At 53.6% G+C, this 23,210-nt stretch overlaps 1 protein-coding gene and 1 pseudogene across 4 annotated transcripts in view; both read right to left on the bottom strand.

Moving 5' to 3' along the window:
• Positions 1–1,212: 1,212 nt before the first annotated feature.
• The window catches only part of EYA2 (EYA transcriptional coactivator and phosphatase 2), a gene marked incomplete at its 5' end in the record, with an annotated part of 144,635 nt that continues 122,637 nt past the window's right edge, over positions 1,213–23,210 (bottom strand). For 2 of the 3 annotated variants that reach the window (XM_079783315.1, XM_079783314.1), the window contains 6 exons: positions 1,213–1,374; positions 8,173–8,273; positions 11,292–11,413; positions 11,624–11,738; positions 15,200–15,360; positions 21,687–21,745. In XM_079783315.1, coding sequence (XP_079639441.1) covers positions 1,294–1,374; positions 8,173–8,273; positions 11,292–11,413; positions 11,624–11,738; positions 15,200–15,360; positions 21,687–21,745 — 639 coding nt within the window. In that variant the 3' untranslated portion in view covers positions 1,213–1,293. The remainder of the gene's footprint in view (positions 1,375–8,172; positions 8,274–11,291; positions 11,414–11,623; positions 11,739–15,199; positions 15,361–21,686; positions 21,746–23,210) is intronic. The other variant, XM_079783313.1, reaches the window with a different exon arrangement.
• On the bottom strand, positions 19,968–20,570 carry LOC307107066 (ribonuclease H2 subunit C-like; annotated as a pseudogene). Its single transcript has one exon. The product of its transcript is annotated as a ribonuclease H2 subunit C-like (transcript).

Genomic DNA, 23,210 nt, shown 5'->3' on the forward strand with positions numbered 1-23,210 from the left:
TGGATTTCACCAACTCGGATAGAGGGGGGAGCCTAGACTTGTATTTAGCATCTAATCAGATGGATCCGGGCCCTGCTTGGAACTCTATGAGCAGCACAAGTCCTCCAGATGTCCTCAGAACTTCTCTAAATGACCCTCCTGCCCCATCCACCCACTGGAAAATGAAATCTTACCATTGGACTGGAAGGTGTTGTATTTTTCAGCCCAGCCCTCATTTCCCCCAGTCCTTTTAGTAACAGCCCACTGACTTTTCCTTTGGGGGACCAGCTCTCCCCAGCTTTATGTTCATGAGGGATCACACCCCAAATCCAGCTCCATGGAGCCCGTGACTCTTTCGGTCCGTGTGGTTTTGCTAGAAGATTCTCGGAGCCTCTTTGCCACTCAGGGAAGAGCCTGCCGGGGAGGTAAGGCCGCCCAGGGGAACATCACTTGGTCACCTGGATCCAGCCACGCCTGGAGGAGCCATCGCCTAAAGTTTCTGAAGACTTTTTTTTTGGGCTGCAGCCAGTCTGAGTTGGGTTTTATTCCTTTGTAAGTGAAAAGGTCCTGCAGAGACCAACAGATTCAGAAGCCGCAGGAGTGGCCGTGAAGTAACGACACCCTACCCAGTTCAAAATGTAAACGTGGTTTTATTTAATGCCTTTTCTCCATCACAAAGTACCGCCTCCTCCCCAGGGCCCCCTCTTCCTAGAAAACAAGATGGCAGCATAAGGCACGTGCACTGTCCACATGACGTCAGGTTAGGTCCTTAAACACAAAAATAAGCAACAGTCTTCCCACAGCCCCCAATCGCCTCCCTCACCGATTGCTCGAAGATGATTGTCCCCCCAAAGCACACCTGAGCGGAGTGCGTACATCAGAACCCCAGGCCGCTCCACGTGCCCGATCCAAAACCAAACCAGACCAACACTAAGGAAACCAACCACACGGGAATGAGAACATAACAGCGGGGGAATGAGATTCGTCCATAAATTAAGAAGAAGAAGAAGAAAACCCGAGCCTGTCCCGCCTCGTCCCAGCCCTCCCCCAGATGAGCAAACGCCTCGCTTTTGTTCTGTGAGACTCATAGGAAAGTCTGGACTCCCGGTCAGCCCTTTTCCCCGAAGTCAAACGCCCCAAAGCCACCGCTGGGGACTCTGCGTCTCCGGACCCGTGTCTGGACGGAAAGAACAGCTTCAGGGACGGTCCCGGACGGACGCCTCCTCCTGGCGGCAGGGACCCTGGCCCAGCGTCTGGCGGGAGGCGAGGCCTGGGCGGGGTGCTCCTGGGAGGCAGGTGTGACCACGGGTTCTGCTATAAATACTCCAGCTCCAGGGCGTGCCTCAGCGCCTCCAGGTCGGCGTGGCAGGATATCCGCCAGAAAGGCATGTTGTGCTGGAACACAGAACACCAGCCCACAGTTAGGCCCTGCTCCGCGCCCCGCAGCCCCCGGGGCCCGCACCCGGAGTCAGAGCCCTATGCGAGGGCAACGCGAGGCAGCAGGGCCGGTGGGCATCTTCCAAACCGGGAGGCACGGGACGTTGTCCCCAAACCGGTACCCACCCGTCAGGCCACACGGGTTTCATCCCCTCTGGCCTGTTCTCACCAGGTCATCCTGCGCGGCCTGACCCTCCACCGAGACCGCCTGGCATTAACCACGCAGCGAGGAAGCGGCTGATTTAAAACGTGTTCTCAATCCTGCTGCTTCCAGAAGTCTCAGCGAGGGGCCAGGCCCGCCCGGACACCTGTTCCTCTGCGCGAACAGTGTGCGGGGCAGGCCTCGGCGAGCAGGAGGGGAGTTTGTTTTCTTTGTCACGTTTGTTTTTCTCTTTTCCTTTTCTTTACAGCAGGTGATGCTCGCTCTGTGTTACTGCCACGGGATCAGTGTCCTTTCTTTTAATTTTTATATATTTATTTTTTAAAAAAGTGTGTTTTTATTGGTTTCAGGGAGAGGAAGAGAGAGGGAGAGAGAACCATCCATTGGCTGCCTCGGGCATGCCCCGAATTGGGGATTGAGCCAAAAACCCGGGCATGTGCCCTGACCGGGAATCGAACCAGGGTCCTCTTGGCTCATGGGTCGATGCTCAACTACTGAGCTACACCAGCCGGGCTTATTTGTTAATTTATACAGAGAGACAGAGAGAGAGCTCGAGAGAGAGAGTCACTGTTGTTCCACTTATCTGTGCTTTCACTGGTTGATTCTCACATGTGTCCTGACCAGGGATTGAACCTGCAACCTTGGCATATTGGGACGACTGAGCTACCTGGCCAGGGCAGGATCAATTTTTGAAATTTAATTTATTTTTAATTAAGTAATTAAATTTTGTTGTTGTTGTTGTTGTTAATCTTCACCTGAGGATATTTTCCCACTGATATTTTAGAGAGAGTGGAAGGGAGGGGAGAGACAGAGCGAGAGAAACATCGATGTGAGAGACACGACTGATTGCCTCCCACATGCGCTCGATCCCCAACCAGGGCTGGGGATTGAACCTGCAACCGAGGTATGTGACCTTGACTGGAACTGAACCCAAGACCCTTGAGTCCTCGGGCCAATGCTCTATCCACGGAACCAAACTGGCTAGGGCAGTTTTCCAATTTTAAATAGAAGTGAGTTGACTGGAAGGAACACATTAAGTAGATAATACTATAGGTCAGTGATTTTCAATCGCTGTGATGCAAGAATTTTTAAAGCATGCAATACCTGACTATTCAGGCAGGGACACTGACCTCTTTTCCCTTAGATTGTCAAAGAAAAAAAAAATGACAACATCCAACACAACAACAGCTGTCCAGTGTTAATGAATCAAAATTACACCTATTTTTTTTTTTTTTTTGGTCAAATCAACAACAAAAATTTTTTTTTGGTGTGCCGCAGAATTTTAATAATTAGTTTACGTGTGCCATGAGATGAAGAAGGTTGAAAATCGCTGGTATAGGTAGCATGCAGATAGAACAAAAGTGGTGGCTGGTCTGTGAAGTGGTGTGCTAACGCTGAAATCACTCCTGTGAGCAAGAAGTGTGTGAACTATTTCCACAGCCTGAGGGTTAGGAGCCATGTCCTGGCCAAAGCTCGGCTCTACCGCCACCTGCTGGGTGACCTTAAGCAAGTCACCCTGCTGTTGGTAAGATGTAAGCTATTTGCTGAGTCCCATCGCCGTGGCTAGTCACAGTGCACGTATACTAAGTGCTCCATAAACATTAGCTGCTATCATGATTATGTGTACGTACGTCATGTCTATTTCTACAAGGACATGTTGTATAAGTAGGACAAAGTCAGGAAGCATGCAGGACAGGCAGTATATGTATGTGAAGGGATGAATTTGGGGGGTCTTCAGCAGTTTAAACAATAAGTACGATGTGCAATGTTTTGACACACCATGTTTTAAATAATAGTCTTTTAAATCTACTATTACTGAGCCAGACACTGTGCTAGGTGCTTTATTATCTTGCTGAGTCACCAAAACAAACAAAAACACTCAAAACAAAAACATCTTTTTCCAGTGAGGGAGGAGAAAGAGAGGAGACTTTATGTAACTAAAGTTACGTTAGTGGCAAGCTAGCGATAACTAGGATTGCAATCGTAGTCGTAATGCAATGCATTACTCCATCTAACCCGGTCAGGACCCTCCGAGAGAGGCATATGTCTATCTTATTTTACAGACGAGGCAACTGAGGCACAGAGAGGTCATGTCTGGCTCCAGAGCAGAAAGCTGACTGCATTTTGTCACTGGAAAATGTAACCACTGGCTAAAGTGGTTGCCTGCCCCAAAGCCATCCTTCCTACCCTTTGCTTCCAGAACCCTGAATCTGGCAGCGCCATGTCCAGATGCAGGCGAGGAGCTGTGATAATCGAAGCGAGCAATGCAGCCCCGTTCCTATTTGCCAGGGATTTGTCCGGCGTCTCCCTGACTTGTGACCTGTTGAAGCCAACAGGGAAGTTGGCTGGGGCGTCTGGGAAAGGTTTGCTTCCGTGATGCGAGAGAAGCACCTGAGGCGAACTCCTAGCTCCTTACTTTCCCTTCCTATTGGGATGCAGGGTCATTGTCACCCAGAGAGATCCATGTCCCGGTCCCTAGCACCTGGGCATGTGCGACCTCACATGGCAAAGGGGTTCTGTGCACCTGGTTAAGTGAAGGGTCTGAGGTGGGGAGATGACCCGAGGGGAGGGGCTTTGTCCACCACTGTGTCTCCAAGGGGCCTCGGGATAGGGGCGACCACCTGTGGGGGTCACTTCGGAGTCTCGGGTAGTAAGTCCACAGACGAGACATAAACACGGTCATTTTATGTCGTGGTAAGTGCTCTGAAGGAAATAGAATGGAGGGCAGAACGCAGCTGAAGGGAGGGTGTCTACCTTTGCTGGCCGGGTCAGGGGAGGCCTCTGTGGAGGGGGGACATTTAAGCAGGTCCCAGAGGGTGAGAAGGAGGAACCGGGCAAACGCGTGGGGTGGCAGATGAGGCAGAAGGTCACAAGTGCAAAGCCCCGAGGAGGGGTCAGCTGGATGTCAGGTTCGCTGCGGCATCGCATGGCTCCGGGCACATATAGGTGCGCAGGCAATACTCGTGGGAGGAAGGGAAAGTGTGGAGCGGCTACAGCGTTCGGACAGGTTCAAGCCTCGGACTAACGAGAGGGCACGGTCCTTTCATGACAACGTCACGTGCGAGTCCCAGCTTGGAGGGCCAAGCCCTCCCAGCACAATTATAGCCAGAGGCTATGGTTGTAAGCTTGAACCTATGGTCCGAACACGTGGCCCCACGTGTCTGAGTGACGTGGGCTTGATAGAGTTCAGGTGCCTGTAACTGAGTGGATTGGAACGTTGTTAACATCTTGACCGCGCCCTTACTTTGCCTCGTGGAATCCGGCTATAAAATAGACTCGACTTGCGGGCGCTGTCGCTGTCTCTCCATCAGAGAAGCAGCGTCCCATCAAGACCCAGCTTTCATTCTATTGTCTGTCTTTTCTAAATCCTTCACTGCCCCCCCCTCAGGTTCACCCTTGGCCGTGCTGGCGTGGCACAGGAAAGAGGAAGGAGGGAGGAGGAGAGGGAAGGTGAGTTCGTCAAGCAAAGTCAGCAACAAACACCTCTCTCTCTCTCTCTCTCTCTCTCTCTCTCTCTCTCTCTCTCTCTCTCTCTCTCTCTCTCTCTCACAGATGGTGGGCTGCTGGCTGGTCAGAACCAGCCTTGGACATTTAGCCCATTCTCTTGCTCCAGGGAAGCAGAATCCTATCCATCACGGGCAGATGCCATCTCTAATGGCTTCCAGTGGCCCAGCTCCCCACCCCTCCTCGCCCCGCCCACCCTTCCTCCCTCTGCAAGGGTGGCTTCTGGTCGCCACTCCTGTCCCCCTTTAAGGACCGTCATTCACTTTTCCGGGAGGGTCTGAGCAAAGGAGGGAGGGAATGCTTCGGTCGCCTCCATCCCGGGCCTGATGGGTCCAGAGCGCAGGCGGACTTACCACGTGTGGAGAGGTGGAGACAAATGACCCGCTAAGAGGGAGATGTTAACAACACTGTCCGCCGGAACAAAGCCCTCTGTCCTGTCGCCATATTTCACGCTGCTCAGGTGTCAGGCGGCCGGGGCTAATGCCTCCCCCCCATCAGGCCAGGAGAGCCGCTGGCACCCAGCGCTCCTCACTAATGGGCTTCCGACACAGGAGGGTTTTAGGGGAGTCGGTGTGTGGGGGTGAGCCCTAGTCTTCTTTGGTGGACTCCATCTCATCTGACAAGCTCAGGGGTGTAGTCTGACAGTGTTTGAAACTCCTGAGTCTGTCTCCTTCCTGCCAGGTGCTTGGAGCAAAACGCACATCAGTTTGTCTGTACCAGCTGTGTGAGCTTAAGTAAATGAATTAACCCCTCTGAGTCTCAAATCTGTCTCCTGCAAAATGAAGTGGAATAATACCCGCTTTGCAGGGAGGTTTTGAGGATTAAATAAAGTGATAATGGCAGTAATAAAGAGTTGTAGTTAAGGGCATGAGTGTAAATAATTCTCCCGTTATTTCTCTAATAGAATCATTAGATACTGATGTTTTGGGCAGTTATCTGTTATACTATCATTAGTATTTCATTTCAGGATAATAAAGGGGTCATTTACACATATCTGTGCCCTATCCCAGTGGTCGGCAAACTCATTAGTCAACAGAGCCAAATATCAACAGTACAACGATTGAAATTTCTTTTGAGAGCCAAATTTTTTAAACTTAATCTTCTTCTAACGCCTCTTCTTCAAAATAGACTCGTCCAGGCCGTGGTATTTTGTGGAAGAGCCACACTCAAGGGGCCAAAGAGCCGCATGTGGCTCGCGAACCGCAGTTTGCTGACCACGGCCCTATCCAATTGGGCATTTGGCAGTGACTGGTCTAAGGATGCCCCTGACATTCTCCAGGTGAGAACGAGAGGGCGAGCTCAGGGCCACAGGCCGAAGCTGCGGTCCAACCCAACTTTGATAGAAGCAAAGCTCAATACTCAGTGTCCCGGCTTAGGGCGGAGCTTTCCACTCCATCGGCACTGGGAGGGGGAGAGGGGCTCTCGACGCCCCCTCGCCCTGGCAGTGGGTTTCGGGCCCTGGCAGTGGGCTGTGGGCAGTCTCACCATGCAGACCTGGCACGGGACCTGGCACGGCGCTTCTGGAACTCCAGTAACTCAGGGATAATTCCCGTGACTCAGGCCACCACTTTGGCCGTATCCTTGTGTATCGCCTCTATTACTGTCATTTATTTAATACCTTTCCCTCTAATCCAATTCATCTTTAAAAGTGAAAGCTCTTCCTCTTAAAGCAAGTGCTCAGAGTAAAAGCTGAGGGCCCCTCCCCTCCCCGCCACCACTCCCCACGTGCCTGGGCCGCCTCTGTGGCCACGCTGGCTCCCTGCAGGGGGCTCCAGCCTGCAGGCCTCTGAACGGCTTGGTTCCTCTCAGAATGCCCTCCCTCTGCTATCCACTTGGCTCACTTCTCTTCCTCCTCCCGTCTTCAATCCGATGTCACCTCGCAGGGAGGCCTGCCTTGGCCCCGAGTTATACTTGCAACCTGCCCCACCCCTAGAGTCCCCTCTGTTCCCACTCTCTGCTTTATTTCCCCCCAAAGCTCTGCTCACTGCCTGACACGCAGTTACACTTCAGTGCTTATTGCCCCAGCCTGTGAGCTGAGGGAGGGGTGAGAGCCCTGTCTGTTCTGCTCACTGCGGGATCCCCAACAACAGTGGCCGGCACACAGTAGGTACTCAGCCAATGGAGCTTACACTGCAGCTGGAGGATTTGTGATTAAGCCACTGATGACAGAGATAATCCTCTCATGACAAGTGGGGACAGCGTCCTGAAGAAAGAATAAGGACCGTGGGGGTGGGGAAGGGGGTCACCGGCAGGACTGATGTAGCTGGAAGGGCAGAGGGGGAGCCGGTCTGAGAACTCTTCACGCAGGAAGTACTGCTGGGCTGAGACCTGAAGGATGAGTGAGGGAGCGGGGAGAGGAGGAGGGGAGGGGGAGGGAAGGAACCTTCAAGGTGGAGGGAGCAGTGTATGCCCAGGTTCCAAGCTCTCCTCTCCCGAGCCCCTCTCCCACACCCTCGGGGCCCTCCCTCTCCGTATGGTTCATCCTCCGGGACCCTAAACATGGCTGCATTTCCTTGGAATTTGTTGCCGGGGAAGAGGGAGGAAACCAGCCCGAATGAAGCTCTGTGACATTAACAATCCACTTCCCAGGCCTCTGGGAGGGCCTGCAGGTCCCTGGGACGCTGTTGACAGGCCCGGACCCAGGCCTTGGGCAGCTGTTTCTTTTCTAAGAGCAGAGCTGCGGCTACCAGGACCCTGGCCCCTCTCCTCCCGGGCCTGAGATCACATGCGGGACTTTCTTTCTCATTAGCCTAATGCTGTCTTTATTAACTGGGAAGGGTTCCTGGAACATACGATCAGTGAGTATTACGTGAAACACACACGTGCCCCAGCCCCACCAGCCGGCCCCAACAGCGTCTCCTGCTCGGAGCAGTTGTCCCAGAAACAATCCAGGGCTACCAGGGCGGCGGCCCCAGGCGAGGAGGGGGATTTGCAGAAGGAAATTACTCAGGATGCTTCTGCGATGTGCAAATGGGAATGACCGGCAGCAAAGAGCCGGGAGGGGCCCGGCCAGCGGCAGGTGTGCTCAGAGCCCTGGGAACACGACAGGGCTCCGGAGAGGAGCAACAGCTGCTGTGGGATGGAAGAAGTACCTTTTTCGCTCCCTGCTCCTCTTCGACCCCGTCCCCGATCACGATGTAGACGGCTTTCCTGCCGAACCTCTGCATTATCCGCTCGAAGCAGCTCTCCTTCCCTGCACAGAAGAAGGAGAGGGGGGAGAGAAGCTCGTGAGGCACAGAGCGGGGTGAGTGAGGCGCGCTGGCTGAGCCCTCGCTGGGTGCACGGTCCTCCGAAGGGTCAAGTGTTCATCCTCTCACCCTCCAGCAACTGAGGCTCACTGGTGCCATCCCCATGTGACCGATGACAACCAGCGGCGCAGAGAGGTTAAGGGGCCCGCCCAGGGGGACACAGCAGAGGAGGCAGCACAGGGTTTGCAGCGGGCTCCGGAGTCTATGCAGCTGTCTGGGGTGGGAGTGATGGACCCATTTTCCAGAGGTGGTCCCGAGGCTCGAGGGGTGAGGCGATTTTCCCAGGGTGCCCAGGCCCACCGGTGATGACCGCCTCCCCTCTTCACCTTCTTCCCAGTGTCTGGGCAGCAGCGTAAGTCCAGACACGACGGATTCACATCTCAGTCCATCCTGATTGTGTCAGCAAGTTTGGTAACCATAACAACAACAAAACAGCACTAATAATAACGAGGGACTGCTGCACTCTGACTTCACTATGTACCAGGCTCTCTGCTAAGTGCTTCACCTACATCAGGCCTGCTCAGCATCAGCCTGCGGCCGTTTGGGCCGGACACGTCTGTGCTGTGGGGCATCCTGTGCACTGTGGGCCGGCAGTATCCCTGGTCTGTCCCCCTGTGGCTGCCAGTAGCAACTCTTCCAGTTATGAAAATGAAAACTATCCCCTGATGTTCTCAGCTGTCCTCCTGGAGGCACCTTGCCCCCACGGTTGGGAACCACTGACTTACATTAACTCACTCACTGAACTAACACAGCAATCCTGGTGAAATTGGAATCAACATAGTCCCCATTTTAGAGATAAAGAAACTGAGGCTCAAGGTTGGTTAGGTGCCTTGAAAATGAGTGGGATAGCAGGAGGAGGAATGAGAGTAATCACACAATAGCTCCTATTTTTGAGTACCTGTGCTCTGCTGGGAACTGCTCAATGTTTTCCACACACTATTCATCATGTGCTTAGAGGCATGTGAGCATCCATTTTACAGATGGGCAAGCTGAGGCAGAGAGAGGTGAAGTCCCCTGCCTTAGGCCAAGCGCAGGGCCAGGATTTGAACCCAGGCTGCCTGCGTCCAGTGTCTGAGCTCTGAACTCCTCTGCGAACACTGCTCTCAAGGGAATCAACTCTCTTGCAGACCATTCCTCCCTGGGGGCCTGTTTCCTCCTCTGTGGGAGCAGGGCTGGGTCAAAGCAGGGGGTCCTAACTGTCATCTGAGTTAACAGAATTATACCCACTGCAGTGCCTCCCACTAGAGGAGGTGGAGCTGTTTCCCACCCCACTGATGCTGGGTTGGCCATGTGACTTGCTTGGACCAATGACGTGTTAGGGGCCTGCCATGAGAAATGGGCGTGGGTGGTCTGTCTTGGGCCGCAGGTTCCACAATGAGGAGCTATGTGGAGCAGACCAGAACCTGGAGCCAAGCCCAGCAGAACCACAGCTGACTCACCAGCCCCGGAGTGAGAAATGAAAACTGGCTGCTGTCAGCCACCGAGGGTCGGGATGTTCGTTCTGCAGCATTATCAGAGCAGAACCTGACTTGAAAAACATATTATGATTTTTAGGTTAAAACAGGGAGCTGGTGACCAAACTCCTGTCCTATCTCAACGTTGGCTGTTGCAGTGCTTTGATCCTCAGGCTCCCCAAGTGGAAAACAAGTCGCTCTGCCACTTCTCTGACGCATTCGGCTCCTCTGACACAGGGGTCCCTGCATCTCTCACAGCCACTTGGGGCCTGACTTCCTATGATTTCAAAATCTAAAGGCACTTCTACGTGATGTTCGCATCTAGAATTTTAGTAAAGGCAAAAGTTGCTCTAAGAAAATGTTTCCAAAGTACTACAAATTGGCTTTTTATCTCCAGGAAAAAAAAAATCAAGGGTAAACATTTCTAATGAAAAACATCTTAACTAGATTTGTTATTTATTTATGTATTTTATTTTTCCATCACCATTTATCCCCTCCCTGCCCTCTCCCACCTCCACCCCCATAGGTTTATTTTTGAATTATTTATATTGGATTTAGTTTTTGTGTGATATAAGAATAAAAAATCCCAGTTCCCCCACACCTAAAAAAACCCCAAGCAAACCAGTATTACTTGCCCTGAAACTGTTAATTTTTAGTCACTAAATTCTCTTATCGCATAAAAGCTTTGAGCGTAAGCCTTGTTCTCTTTGTCAGTAAGGGAGATTACCAAGCGTTAGAGAGTTAGAGAGGTGTTAAAGCCAGTGAGCACTAAATGGAGACTCTCTCCTGAAAAGAGAATTAAAAACTTTTCTATGTGGTTCAAGGTTAAATTCAGGTTATCTGATGATTGTATCACCTAAATTAATCCCCTTATGTACCATGCTGTGGTGGGAACGGTTTTCCTCTTTTTCCTTAGTAATAGAATTCCATGAGTTCTACCTGTGCTCACAGTCACTTAGCTATGGACTACATTTCCCAGCCTCCCTTGCAACCAGTTGCAGCCACGGGACTAACATGAGCAGAAGTAGCTTGCACTCCTTCTGAATCTTGGCTTTAAAATATTGGATGGGCTTTACACCTTCCTCTTTTCCACCTCTGCATGCTCTGGCAGGTCGACGTGGCAGGACCCTGATTTGACCACATACGTGAGGATAAAACCGTAAGGGAGGGTGGAAAATAAAAGGGGGAGAACCTGGGTGAGCATAAGGAGAGGGTCACCCGCCAACCTGGATCACGCCCCTCTGGTCAGTGGGCCTGGGAGGGAGAATCAGCTTGGACTCCGACGTAAGCCTTTTATTTGGGGTGTTTGTGAGAGCCGGTGTGCAGGTATCCTAACTGTGGAAAACTCTGTTCCTAACCGAGTTCCGGTTGTAAGGGTTGTTTTGGGGATCTGAGCCCCGCCCTTGGACAAGTTCTGGAACATCACTAGTGCCGTCTTCCTTGAACGTTCCACGCCTGGGGCGGAACGCTAACCGCCCGCTGCGTTGCCTGAGGCTGGGGTCCCCTTACCTGTCTTGGTTGCGCTGTAGATATTCTCGATAGGAAACACGGAGCCCAGTCCGTACAGCAGGACTTTGGCCAGGGCAGGGATCAGCTGAGTGGTGGTGACCAGCACGTTGACACAGTTGGGCCTGAGGACGAGGGAGACCGCAGTCAGAACTCCAAGGGACCTCAAGGCCAGGCCCTCAGCAGTCACGGCAGCTACTTGCTCAGCCGCGGCACAAGGTGTCCCCGGGGAACTCGGCTTTATCAGATGTCTGGACAGTGCCAGTGAGGATCTGGAGAGTCCCATTCCCCCGAGTGTGGACGTGGGGGGAAGGAAAACGAGGGCTCCCACTTACCGGGAATGGATGAGGTTCAGTGCCTTCAGGGAGTGGGTCAGCCAGAGGTCGGTCAGAGCTTCCAGCTCAGCTCTGAGCTGCAGCCAGGTCTCTCTTTTGGGAGCGCCTATCAAGCCTATGGACACAGGGAAGAAAGATGCGGCGGCTGTCATTTTAGGAAGGCCTGGGAGGGCTTAGGACTAGGGAAGGGGCGTCTAGCTACCTTGAGGTTTCAAATCAGATGACCCCCAAAGTCAACTTCACTCCAGTAATCTTAATCTTATGTGGGGATTGCCTGATTGATCCATTCATCCATCCATCCAACAAACATTCAGAGGTGCCTTCTGCATGGTCAATATTGTGACAGGCACAGAACATACTGGGATAAACAAAGTATCCCAACTATAGAGCTTACACTGCTACAATGGAGACAAAAGTTAATAATAATAAAAAAAAGACTAACATTTATTGAGTGCCTACTGTGTGCAGGGCCCTGTGCTTTTAACATGACATTTCATTTTATTGTTACATGGGCCCTAAAGGCGGACACTTTTTATTTTTTTACGTTAAGATATAACATTAGGTTAGCCAGTTACAGAAACAGGCTTTGTGGGGCTTTCTGACTGGCTCACCATCGAGAGGAAATAATGGAGACAGGCAGCTGACCCCCGGAGCCCACTTTACCGTGTTTCTAAACCTGACTGTCATCTCTCAGCCATCAGTGTCCTTAAGAGAATGTGCAGACTCAACAGCCCATGGCCCTGCCCCACTGCCCTGATGTCCTTCCATTCCAGCCGAGTGGCCTCCTCATTGGTCCCTGAAACACCAAATATGTTCCTGCCTCAGGACCTTTACACGCCTCATGTCCTACCCTGAACCACTCTTCTTATCTTTTTTAATCCTCACCTGAGAACATGCTGAGAGAGAGAGGGGTGGGGAGAGAGAGAGAGGGGAGACTGGGGATAGAACCCATAAGCTTTTAGTGCACTGGATGATGCTCAACCAACTGAGCATGTTGACTGGGCCCACTCTTCTTATCTTACCTTGCCTTTTTGCCTTGCTACATCCTTCACGCTCATCATAAATGCCATTAATTCTGGAAGGCCTATTCTGGTCAGTTCCTTCTACTTTATGCTCTCCCAACACACTGTACCTCTTCTCACAGCTGTAATTTAAAGTGTATCTGTGTGATCATGAGTGTGGTGTCGGCCTCGGCCATTGGATGGTTGGCTCTATGAGGGCAGGAACCAAGTCGGTCTTGTTCACGCCACAGAACCAGCCCCACAGCTGGGGCTAACATGGCTGGTGATGTATCCGTATGTGTTGAAGCAAGAATGACTCATTGGGACAGAGTGCTGCCTGGTGCCTATGCTCTTTAGACAACATCATCTCCACGTAGAAGACCCTCCCCGTGGCCTACAAGGCCCTGCGCCATCTGGGCACTGGCCTCTCTCATCCCATCCCTTATGGCATGTCCCCTCGCGGCAGCCACACTGGCTTCTTTTTTTCCTGAAAAGCACCAAGTTCTTTTGTTCTTGGGGCTTTTCGTTTGCTATTTGTGGTAGACATGGCTAGCTGCCTTCTACTAGCCATTTCTCTCTTTAATACTTGACACAATAACGCTATAACAATCTCATTAGTAACGAGAACCATGATTTTAGAGCTAAGTACCTGGCTGCCATGCTAGAAGGCTACATTCCTCAGTCTCCACTGCAGCCTGAGCAGGCTAGTTCTGTGATGCAGAGTCAGCTTGGAGGTGGGGGAGGAGGCAGCAGAGACTGCACCGGGGAGAGAGGAGGGGGCTGCCCACTGGCATCCTGCCAGCTCTGAGCTCCCGGCCTGTTGACACGACGAGTAATTTCCCCTCAGTTTATGGGAAAGCAAAGCAGCCTGACAGAAACCCTGGGTATTTCCTGGGGCTTAACCTGGATGGGGAGCAGATGGCCTCCGCTGGCTGACTCCATCCCTGTCTCTCCACCCAAGCTCCCTTCCTCCCCTCTTTCTCCTTATAGGGCTGGGTGAGCGAGCAGGGAGCAGGGTTGACCCTGAAGCTCCCTGCTTCACTCCTGCAGTTGATAGATAGACAGGTGTGAGAGGCCTTGAATGTGGGTGAGGTGGTGGAGCCGCTGGCCCGAGCTGTGTGATGCGGGGCAGGTTACTTAAACTCTCTGATCTCAGTTTCCACCCTCACACAACATTGATGATAAAACCACTTAACTTATAGGGATGTTGTGAAGAGCAAATAAACTATTAGACAAAAAGCCCTCAAAACAAAGTCTGGCATAGAGTAAGTGCTCAAGCATTAGTTATTCCCAGGACTGCATTCGTCTGCAGCCACAGGCGAGAGCTGATCGTCCCTCTGGGAAAGTGGAAGACCCAGGAGATCCCAAAAAACTCCCAAGCAAAACTGGAAGGAACTAGTGACAAATGCTACCATTTGTTATTCAGTGCCTGCTTTGTACCAGGCACGGAGACAGGCCTTTTGTCTGCGTTAACAACAAACCTCCCCATCACCCAGGAAGCAGGATTATTTTTAGCCCCATTTCGTAGACTTAGAAACCGAGGCTCAGGGAGACTGACATAGAAGGTGCCAGCACTGGGACTGGAAGTGGATTCTACCTGGTTTGAGACCCTCCAGGGGTGAAGGAGGGGGCCTCGGAGCTTTGGGGCCAAGGGCATGTGGTAGACACTCCTAGCTTTCCCTTTGTGGGCTTGTCCCTTCAAATGCCTCCGGGGGTATCATCTCGTTAAGATCCATGGACTTAGAGGGTAGTGAGCTAGGGCCTGGGGACTGTGAGCCTACCCTGCCCCCAGCCCCTCCCAGACTGCTCGTTCGGTGCGGTAAAGCACCGCTCTCCTGCTCCAAGCCGGCAGCTTTCACGTCTGCGGCACATTAGCATCACCAGGGGACCGCCTGTATCCCGATGCCGGGGCTGCGGGCAGACCGAGGAAATCAGATCGGACATCCCTCAGGTGGTGCCAATAGGAGCCAAGTTTGAGAACCCGTGGCTTCCAGTGCTTCTTTGACTTGTTGCCACAGGTTACCCGGCGTCCTGAGATCTAACCAGCACCCAGGCGATGCTCATGCGGCTGGCCCACGGACCACCACCTGAGCAGCGAGGGCTGAAACCCCAGACTGGAGTGAGCGTCAGAATCACCTGGGGGGGGGGGGGGGGTGACAACCACCGAAGGCCGGGCCCGCCCCGGAGCTTCAGGCTCCGCAGGTCTGTGCGGGGCCAGGGCACCTGCGTTTCTAGCCCCTCCAGGCGATGCCCACGCTGCTGGCCGAGGACATCGGAGGAGCAGTGGTTGTGGGGGAGGCGTGGGGTGGGGTTCTGTAATCTTGGGCCACCTGCGTCCTCTATGCCTCAGCCTCCTCCCCGCACCGTGACGGTGGGGACACAGGAACCCTCTTCCAGGGCCAGCACGGGGATGGCACCGAGTGAGCGGATACCCGCAACCCGCTCGGAGCAGCGCCGGGCACGGAGCCCGCCAGGCCAGTGACAGGCCATCCTCGGTGCCCCGCCCTCGGTGGGGGGTGGCCCGCGCACCACCAGGCCCGCGACCAGGGTGGGCGCCCTCCTCCGGCCCACTCACCGCCGACGTCGTTCCGGTAGGTGTTGTACATCTCCTTGACCCGCCGGTAGCGGAAGGCCAGCTTCCTCATCCAGTCCACGCCGCCGTGGACGCCGGAGCCCAGGCACAGGTTGGCTCCCGGGGCCGAACTGTGGAAGCCATCGGCGGAGAAGTTGTAGGTGCTGGGGAGGCAGAGGGGGCAGGAGGGAGAAGAGGCAGTGTTAATGGGGGAGGGGGCCCTCGGAACCGTGGGTGGGGCTCAGGGGCCCACAGCCCCCGAGTGTGTAAGGTGCCGTGTGCGTGTGCGTCTGGGAGCAGCAGGACCACGGGGTTCTCAGCTTCCCGAAGAATCGGGGCGCCTTTTGCTCTTGCCTAATCAGCGTCCGTTTTCCTTTCTTTGGGTAGGAAATAACATGTCTCTTTTCTTTTTGGGGGGACGAGCCCTGTCCCTGTGTGCAGAGGCCACACTAGGGAAAGCCCCTCTTTCTCCCTTTAGAATTTCTGGATGAAAGAGAATTAAAAAAAAAAAGGTTGGATTTGGTTCACCCTGACAGAAGAGTCCATAAGAAAACCGGTTCCCACTACTGTGATCCCCGAATCTGCCCTGCTCCCCCTCCCTTCTAAGGCCAGCCTGCTGCCCCTGCTCCCCATTCTGTGAGCACCTCCATATCTTGCCACAGAAGTTCCCTGTTTTAATCTGTGTACTTGTTGCCAGAGGCGGAGTGGATTGCTGGTGCTTGGCAGGTAGAACCCCGCCCCGAATGTGGCTGCTGGGCCAAGGAGTTCCCGTGCGGAGACTGGGGCGCAGCCAGGGCCGCCCACGGAATTAGCCGGAGTGGCCTCTGGGAGCCAGGGGGACAGTGGGGAGGTTCCCACCCACGGCAGCCACAGCGTGAGCGTGGGAACCCCCGCTCTCCAGGGCGCACGGCCTTCCTTCCCCACCAGCAGCTGTGGGAGTAAATCACGGGGAGCGCGCTTGCTTTAAGGTCGCGGGGAAAACCCGAGTGTGTGTAGCAGGGTGTGTAGCCCAGAAGCTTCGAGGACACACGTGAGCGTCCCTTTAGAGAGAAGAAGGCGGGAAGGAAACAGTCACTCTGGTACCGGGCCGCCCGCCGCAGGGTGTGGGTGCGGCTGATGATTTTTGCTTTGCACTATTTGCTCTTTCTGCATTTTCTGCAAGTTCAGGAGTGAAAAAGACAATTCACCTTTTGAAAAGATGCAATGCAAGGACAATGAATCAACACTTGGAAATTGTATCTTAAGTACCTCCTGTTTAGCACCACTGCTACATGGAGATAAAAAGAAACTTGAGCCCGGCCAGCATGGCTCAGTGGTTGAGCATCGACCTCTGAACCAGGAGGTCACAGCTGGATTCCCGGTTGCAGGCTTGATCCCCAGCGTGGGGTGTGCAGGAGGCAGCCGATCCATGATCCTCTCTCATCATTGGTGTTTCTCTCTTCCTCCCTTCCTCTGTGAAATCAATTAAAAAAAAAAAATATATATATATATATAAAGGAATTTGAAAAGTGTGACGTGGGAACCAGAACGCGGCGTGATGTGACACGTGGCCATCACCCACGAAGCCTGGGCTCGGCCTTACTCTGAGCACAGGCCAGGCCTCCAGGCCTGGATGTAAAACTCCTTACATCATCTTTACATTCTTGCCCATTTACAGACAAGAATACTCACATATGCACATAGATCCACATAAACATGTACGCACCGCTCCCTGCTGTTCAGACATCGTGTGAGGGTGCACAAAATCGGAAGCAAGAGAGTCACAAGGTCAGAAAGCGGTTAGTCCGAGGTGGGGGGGCTACGGCGATTTTAGCCTCTCCTCTGCTCTTTACGGAAGGACTCAGATTCAGAGAGACCTGCTCTAACCACTCGTCTGCATAGACACTTCCTCTTCCCGTGAAAGGTGTGACAGACAGGCTGCTTCTTCGTCCCCCCCGGCTCCCGCCGGGGGTGCTGGTGGCCAGGGGCTGAAGATAAATGAAATGCACTCAACGGGTCAAGGGAGCAGGCAGCATCTCCCCCCGGGCCGGGCCCTTTATCAAGGACTGGCTGTGCGCCAGGCACTTTTCCAGCACCTTCTTAACCCGCCAGGAAGGGGCTCCAGGCCTTCGTCCCACCGCAGCCCCTGGTTCCCGAGCCCACACTTCAGTCACCACGTGGTCCTTCCGCTCTAGTGTGAAGGCTGCCATCGTGCTAATTTCTTTTTGACTTCCTGTCCATCTCATTTCCAGTTTCTGTTTAAGAGTCTGCGGAAGAATGGCTTCAGACCACACGTGGCTGCTCCTGCCCACTCAGTGGCCTGAGCGGTGGGGGCTGCAGGCCAGTCCTCGGGGAACCGGGTGGGCACGGAGGGCACCCGCGCCTGCAGACCCGCTGCCACCTGGGGTTGGGCAGCAGTGAACCCGGGAGCTGCAGCTGTCCGTCCGCCTTAAATCCCGCCTCCTCGCCAGTCTCCTCGGGATCTCGGCCCAGTAGAGGGCAGGCAGGACCTCCCGTGGGTGCTCACGCAGACGGTGCCACGCGTGTGCCGCACTTCCGGGGCCAGCACCCGCCTCAGACCCACCCTGTGAGCTTGTCCACCTGGCGCGGAGGGCAGGTGGCCCGCGGAGCTGTGGTAGGCAGGCCCTGGATCAGCACCCACGGAGGTCTCGGCTGCGGGAAGGCTGTCTGACCTGGTGAGTGCAGGTGCCAGGAGTGAAGCTGCCAGCCGCAGAAGTGGCCGTGGTGGCAGCAGTAAACTTCAGCACAGCCTGCTGGAGGCTATGACCCTGACGGGCTTTCGGGGGCAGCCAGGCACGAGCTGCCCCCCCCCCCCGAAGCTGCTCGCAGGCTCTCTTCAGACGTATGACGGAGCTGCCGTCCTTCCTGCTGCCGGCGGACTGTTCCATTTGGGAGTCAAGGCTGGCGCCACCGCACTGGCTCCTGCTGCAAGGACCCTGAGGACCGCCCCCTTCCTTCGCGGGACATGAGAGGCTCGGACACGGTGAACGTTTTCCTTTAAGTTCCCACGGAAACCCAGAGCAAAGCCGCGGGGCTGTCTCCGGGTGGTGCACACAGGCGAGATGATGTACTCTTGAAAGAGAACACTGGGAACTCGTCGGACACCCTGGGGAGCTGCCTGGATGTTCTGCCAAGAGGTGGAGGGCAGGGCAGGGTGTCCACGAACCCTGCTGCCCCTACTCCAGCTGCGTGAGGTTGGGCAGGGAACCTGATCTCTCTGTGCCCCCCGCTCCCCACTGTAGAACGGGGCTGATGAGAAGGTGAAGATGCAATGAGTTAATCCAGGTAAAACATCCGGAACAGGTTTAAATGACGTCAAGTAAGGACGTTACCAAGGTTGGTTTTTATTGCTAACTGAAGAAAAACAACAAAAGACAACAAGGGGTGTTTGATGCTTGGGGTCTAGCACATAATAGGCACTCAATAAACATCTCTTGAATGAGGAAGTGGGAAATTCGGGTTTTAGGGAGAAAAACACCCTGGGGCCTGGGGTCATGAGGAACCGGACAGCTCAGCATGAGACAGGGTGCAGAGGAACAGTGCTCTAAATCCCAAGCCAGCTACGGGAAAACTTAAAAAAACCGGAACCATCATTGCTCATAGCAATGACTTCATGGAAAGGGCACAGGTACCCTGGGCCTAGGGCTTATTTACTCCATCAATTGAGATGCCCGGGCTGGCATGGGAGCCTTGCTCCTTGCCAGTCCTGATGGCGAGGAGTTTTCTGAATGGCTAGTTAAAACAAAGCAGCCGCCTCCCCCGCCGCGCCCCCCTCCCCCCGTCACTTCTAATTGTGCTGGGCTTGGAGCAGACTTGCAGGGCTCAGTCACAGAACCTCTGGTGTCTTTTTCTGGAGTAGCTGGAAGACACACACCTAGGAAGCAAACACTAAGTGAAGTTACGACTGGCCCCATAAGCGAAACATAATTTGGCCTAATAATATTTTTGATGGGCCTGGAGGCGTCGAATTGTGATAATTTTGGATAAGCACAGGTTAACTATGGCTCGTTTTTATAAAGTTTCTCTAGGGGCAGGTTTGGAACATTCTAGCTACATTCTTCTGAAAGCTGTCTCGTTTTGAGCGGCTGGGCACCTGATTTCTGCAATCCATGTCTTAGGAGTGTTTTTCTCTAGGAACCAGATAGACATACCACTTACTCACTCAAGAAATATTTTTCTCTCTTACCGACTGTATTAACTTTCATATTAAACTAGAGGCCCAGTGCACGAAATTCGTTCACTAGGGAGGGGGGGTCCCTCAGCCCGGCCTGCACCCTCTCGCAGTCCAGGACCCCTTGCTCCTTACCGCCCGCCTGCTCGCTGCTCCTTATCACTGCCACGGAGGCAGGAGAAGCTCCTGCCACTGCCGCTGCGTTTGTCAGCTGAGAGCCCAGCTTCTGGTTGAGCGGTGCTCCCCCTGTGGGAGCGCACTGACCACCAGGGGGCAGCTCCTGTGTTGAGCGTCTGCCCCCTGGTGGTCAGTGTACGTCATAGTGACTGGTCGATCGGTCGTTCTGGTCATTCTGCCATTCGGTCGCTGGGCTTTGATTATATAGGACTAGAGGCCCAGTGCATGATTGAATCATGCACGTGTAGGGTCCCCTACACGCTTTCACTTTTCGAGGTGGAGCTGGGTGCCTGTCCGCTGCTGCCGGAGCAGACAGGCACCCAGTTCCCCCACTTTTGTTTTTTTTGTTTTGTTTTGTTTTTGTTGTGAAAGAGCTCATTTATTGGGGTGGTGGACTCAGTGGATCCAAAGTGGAGAGCTGGTGAAGGTATCGGTGGCTTCCAGTTTCAAGCGCTGGTTCTCAGTCCTGCGGCACCTGTTTATGGATCGCTTCGGCGAGGCTGGGCCAGGTCAGGGCTGCACGCACTTTGGCATCCGGGCCAGGGATGCTCTCCAGGCCCCACAGGGTGAAGCGGCTGAAACTGGCGGAGGCACGAATAAAGCGGTCGAAGTCCCGCTCCAGCGCCTCCGGGGGTTCCACCAGCTCCTGCTCGTCCTTGTCGGATCCCGCTGAAAAGTCCTGCTTCCCCACCGACTGCTCTTCCATCACCATCATGTATCCCAGCAGGCCAGGCGGCACCTCCACCTCCTCGCCCCTCAGACTGCGCCCCGAAACGACACTTCGAGTCCATCGGGACCCTGAGGGATGGCCGGGGTGAAAAAGCGCCCCACAGGGGCGGGCCGGTTAACCCGGACTTCACACGGCAGGAGGTGCAGTGTGTGCGCAGAGTGACGGGGCGTAGGTGGATGCGGTGCTTCTCCATGTCTTCCTCGTCGCTGCTCTCCATCCTCTGCCGGGTTTCCGTGGCTCGCTGACTGAGGCCAGAGCTCGCTCCCCCACTTTTGATGGTCCGGCCGCTGAGGGGGGCTACCCTGCAGTTGAGAGGCGCAGGGGGAGGGACCCCCTCAGCGGCCCCGGATCTGGCCTTTGAGAGGCAAAGGGGTCGGGAGTCCCGCCCCCTGCACCTCTCAACAGCAGCGTAGCCCCACTCAGTGGCAGCGGATCCGTGCCTCTCAATGGCCGGATAGGCCACTCCTAGTCCCGCCCCCCAGCCTCCCGCCGCCCAATCGTGGGCGTAGCGGAGTGATGGTAATTTACATGGTACTCTATTATTAGATAGGATAATATATGTATACTAAAGAATGCAATCAAACTTTAGAAGAATATATACCAAACTCTCTTTTTAAAAAATATTTTAAAATTTATTTCAGAGAGCAAGGGAGAGCGAGATAGAAACATCAATGATGAGAGAGAATCATTGATCAGCTGTCTCCTGCACGCCCCCTACTGGAGATTGAGCCCACAACCCAGGCATGTGCCCTGACCAGGAATTGAACCAGGACTCTTAGGTCTGCAGGCCGAAGCTCTATCCACTGAGCCAAACTGGCTAGGACTATACCAAACTCTTAATGGTGGTGATTCTGGGAGGCAAGGTCAGGAGTGGTTGAATAACAACAAAAAATGTTTTTATTTATTTATTTATTTTTGAGAGAGAGAGGAAGGGAGAGGGAGAGGGAGAGAGGAAGAGAGGGAGAGAGGGAGAGAGAGAGAAAGAGAGAAATCAACAAGAGAGAACCACTGACAGACTGCCTCCTGCACACCCCCTACTGGCATGTGCCCAGACCAGAACCAGACCTCTAGGTGTATGGGACAACGCTCAACCAACTGAGCCACACTGGCCACAGCTGAATTTTTTATAATGTGCATGTATTCCTTTAGCAAACAGGAAACAGAGAGAGGAACATAAGTAGGCTCACAGAGAATTTGTGGAAGTCTCAGCCTCAATGACTTGAGGGGATGTGGAGGAGGCTGCAGGTGGGGGTGTGATTTCTGAGCGCAGAGAAACAAGTCCCAGTTCTGGCTGGAAGCAGGTGTGTCTTGTTCTGATAACCAGCCCGCCCCGCCTCTCCACTTCCTAGTGAAAGGCCAGTGCGATGACCAATCCAAAGGGGCACACTTGACTCCCCTCCACCCATTCCTACCTTAAATCTTGGCCATTGTCATCGGATGAGACATCATCGACGTGGATCTGGTCACAATCCTATGGGGAATTTGGCAAGAAGAGGAAAAGAGGGAGAAACGTGACTGGTTAGATGCCACCTTTAAGAATTGGTTTCATAAAGGAGGGGTAGGATGAGCACTGGACTGGGAGGCAGAGCCCTGAATTCTAGTCTGAGCTTTGCCACTAAAGGTCGATGACTTTGGGCAAAGTATCATTCCTCTTTCACCGCTGGTTTCCTTATAAACAATGGGTTGGCTATAAGGATATAATTTATCATGCAAACCAAGGTAGTTTTGCAAGTAACAGGGGCTGCTATTAATATCACATTGGGAGGACGGGCACCCAATGGGACCACCCTGTCCATCCACTCCCAGGGACACCAGGGCATATGGTGGAAACCTCTGCTTCGTTCCAGGTGTTTCCTCTGCTTGGAATTCTCTCCCACCTTCACCTACTTAGTGAACCTTGTATTCTTTTGGCATTAGCTTCTGGATGTACCCCCTCCCAAGTCCCCTTCTGCGTCCCATGACCTGTAATCATGGCCTATTGAGCACTTACTATGGGCCAGGCACTACCCCAAGGGCTTGCCATTCAATAGACTCCAATGACATGCTGCTTGCGACCACCCACAGGTCTCTCAGTTCCCTTGGGGAAGCACCTTATCAAATGTGGGTTAAGACCACAGGGAGGGGAATGATGAAGGTGGGCACATAACCCAGGCTCAACCAATCCAAGGGACCTGCCATCCCTCTGGTCAAAGTGATTGCTTCAGGGAGAGCATGTGGTCTAAGCTGGACCAATGGGAACGAGCCGTGGGACTCTGGCGGGGACTTCTGGAAGAGAGGTGCTCTCTGGGAGCTGGAGGGAGGGGTCCCACTGTTTGGTCTCCTGGATCCAGCCATAACTGAAACCAAGCCACCTGGGCTATGGTCGGCTGAACAAAGGTCCCCCAAAGATGTCCACGTTCTAATCCCTGAAAACTTATATGGCAAAAGGGACCTGGCAGATGTGATTAAGTTAAGGATGTGAGGTGGGGAGATCGTCTGGATTCTCCAGGTGGCCCCAAATGTAATCACAAGGTCCCGTAAATACGAGGCGGAGGGATATTTGATGACAGAGGGGATAAGGAGATTGGAGTGGTGCCCTTTGAAGATGGAGGAAGAGGCCAGAAGCCAAGAAATACAAGAAGAAGCCGAAAAGGCAAAGGACAGATTTCCCCTCAGAGCTCCAGGAGAAACCCCCCCGCTGACACCTGCAGCCCAGTGAGCCTCACGTTGGCCTGCTGGCTTCCAGAACTGTAAGAGAATACACTGGTGTTGTTTTAAGCCACTAAGTGTGCGGTAATTTGTTACAGCAGCCACAGGAAACTGATACCTTTTCAGTTTAAGCTAGAGGGGTTGGATTTCTGTCACTTTGCAACCAGGAGTTAAGAGCGATGCTACGCACCCCACAGAAGCTACATGCAGTGCACACCAATCCTGTCAACTCCACCTCCATCGGAGAG

This window comes from Cnephaeus nilssonii, assembly GCF_951640355.1.
Source record: "Cnephaeus nilssonii genome assembly, chromosome: 11".
In the NCBI taxonomy this organism is placed as follows: Eukaryota; Metazoa; Chordata; class Mammalia; order Chiroptera; family Vespertilionidae; genus Cnephaeus; species Cnephaeus nilssonii.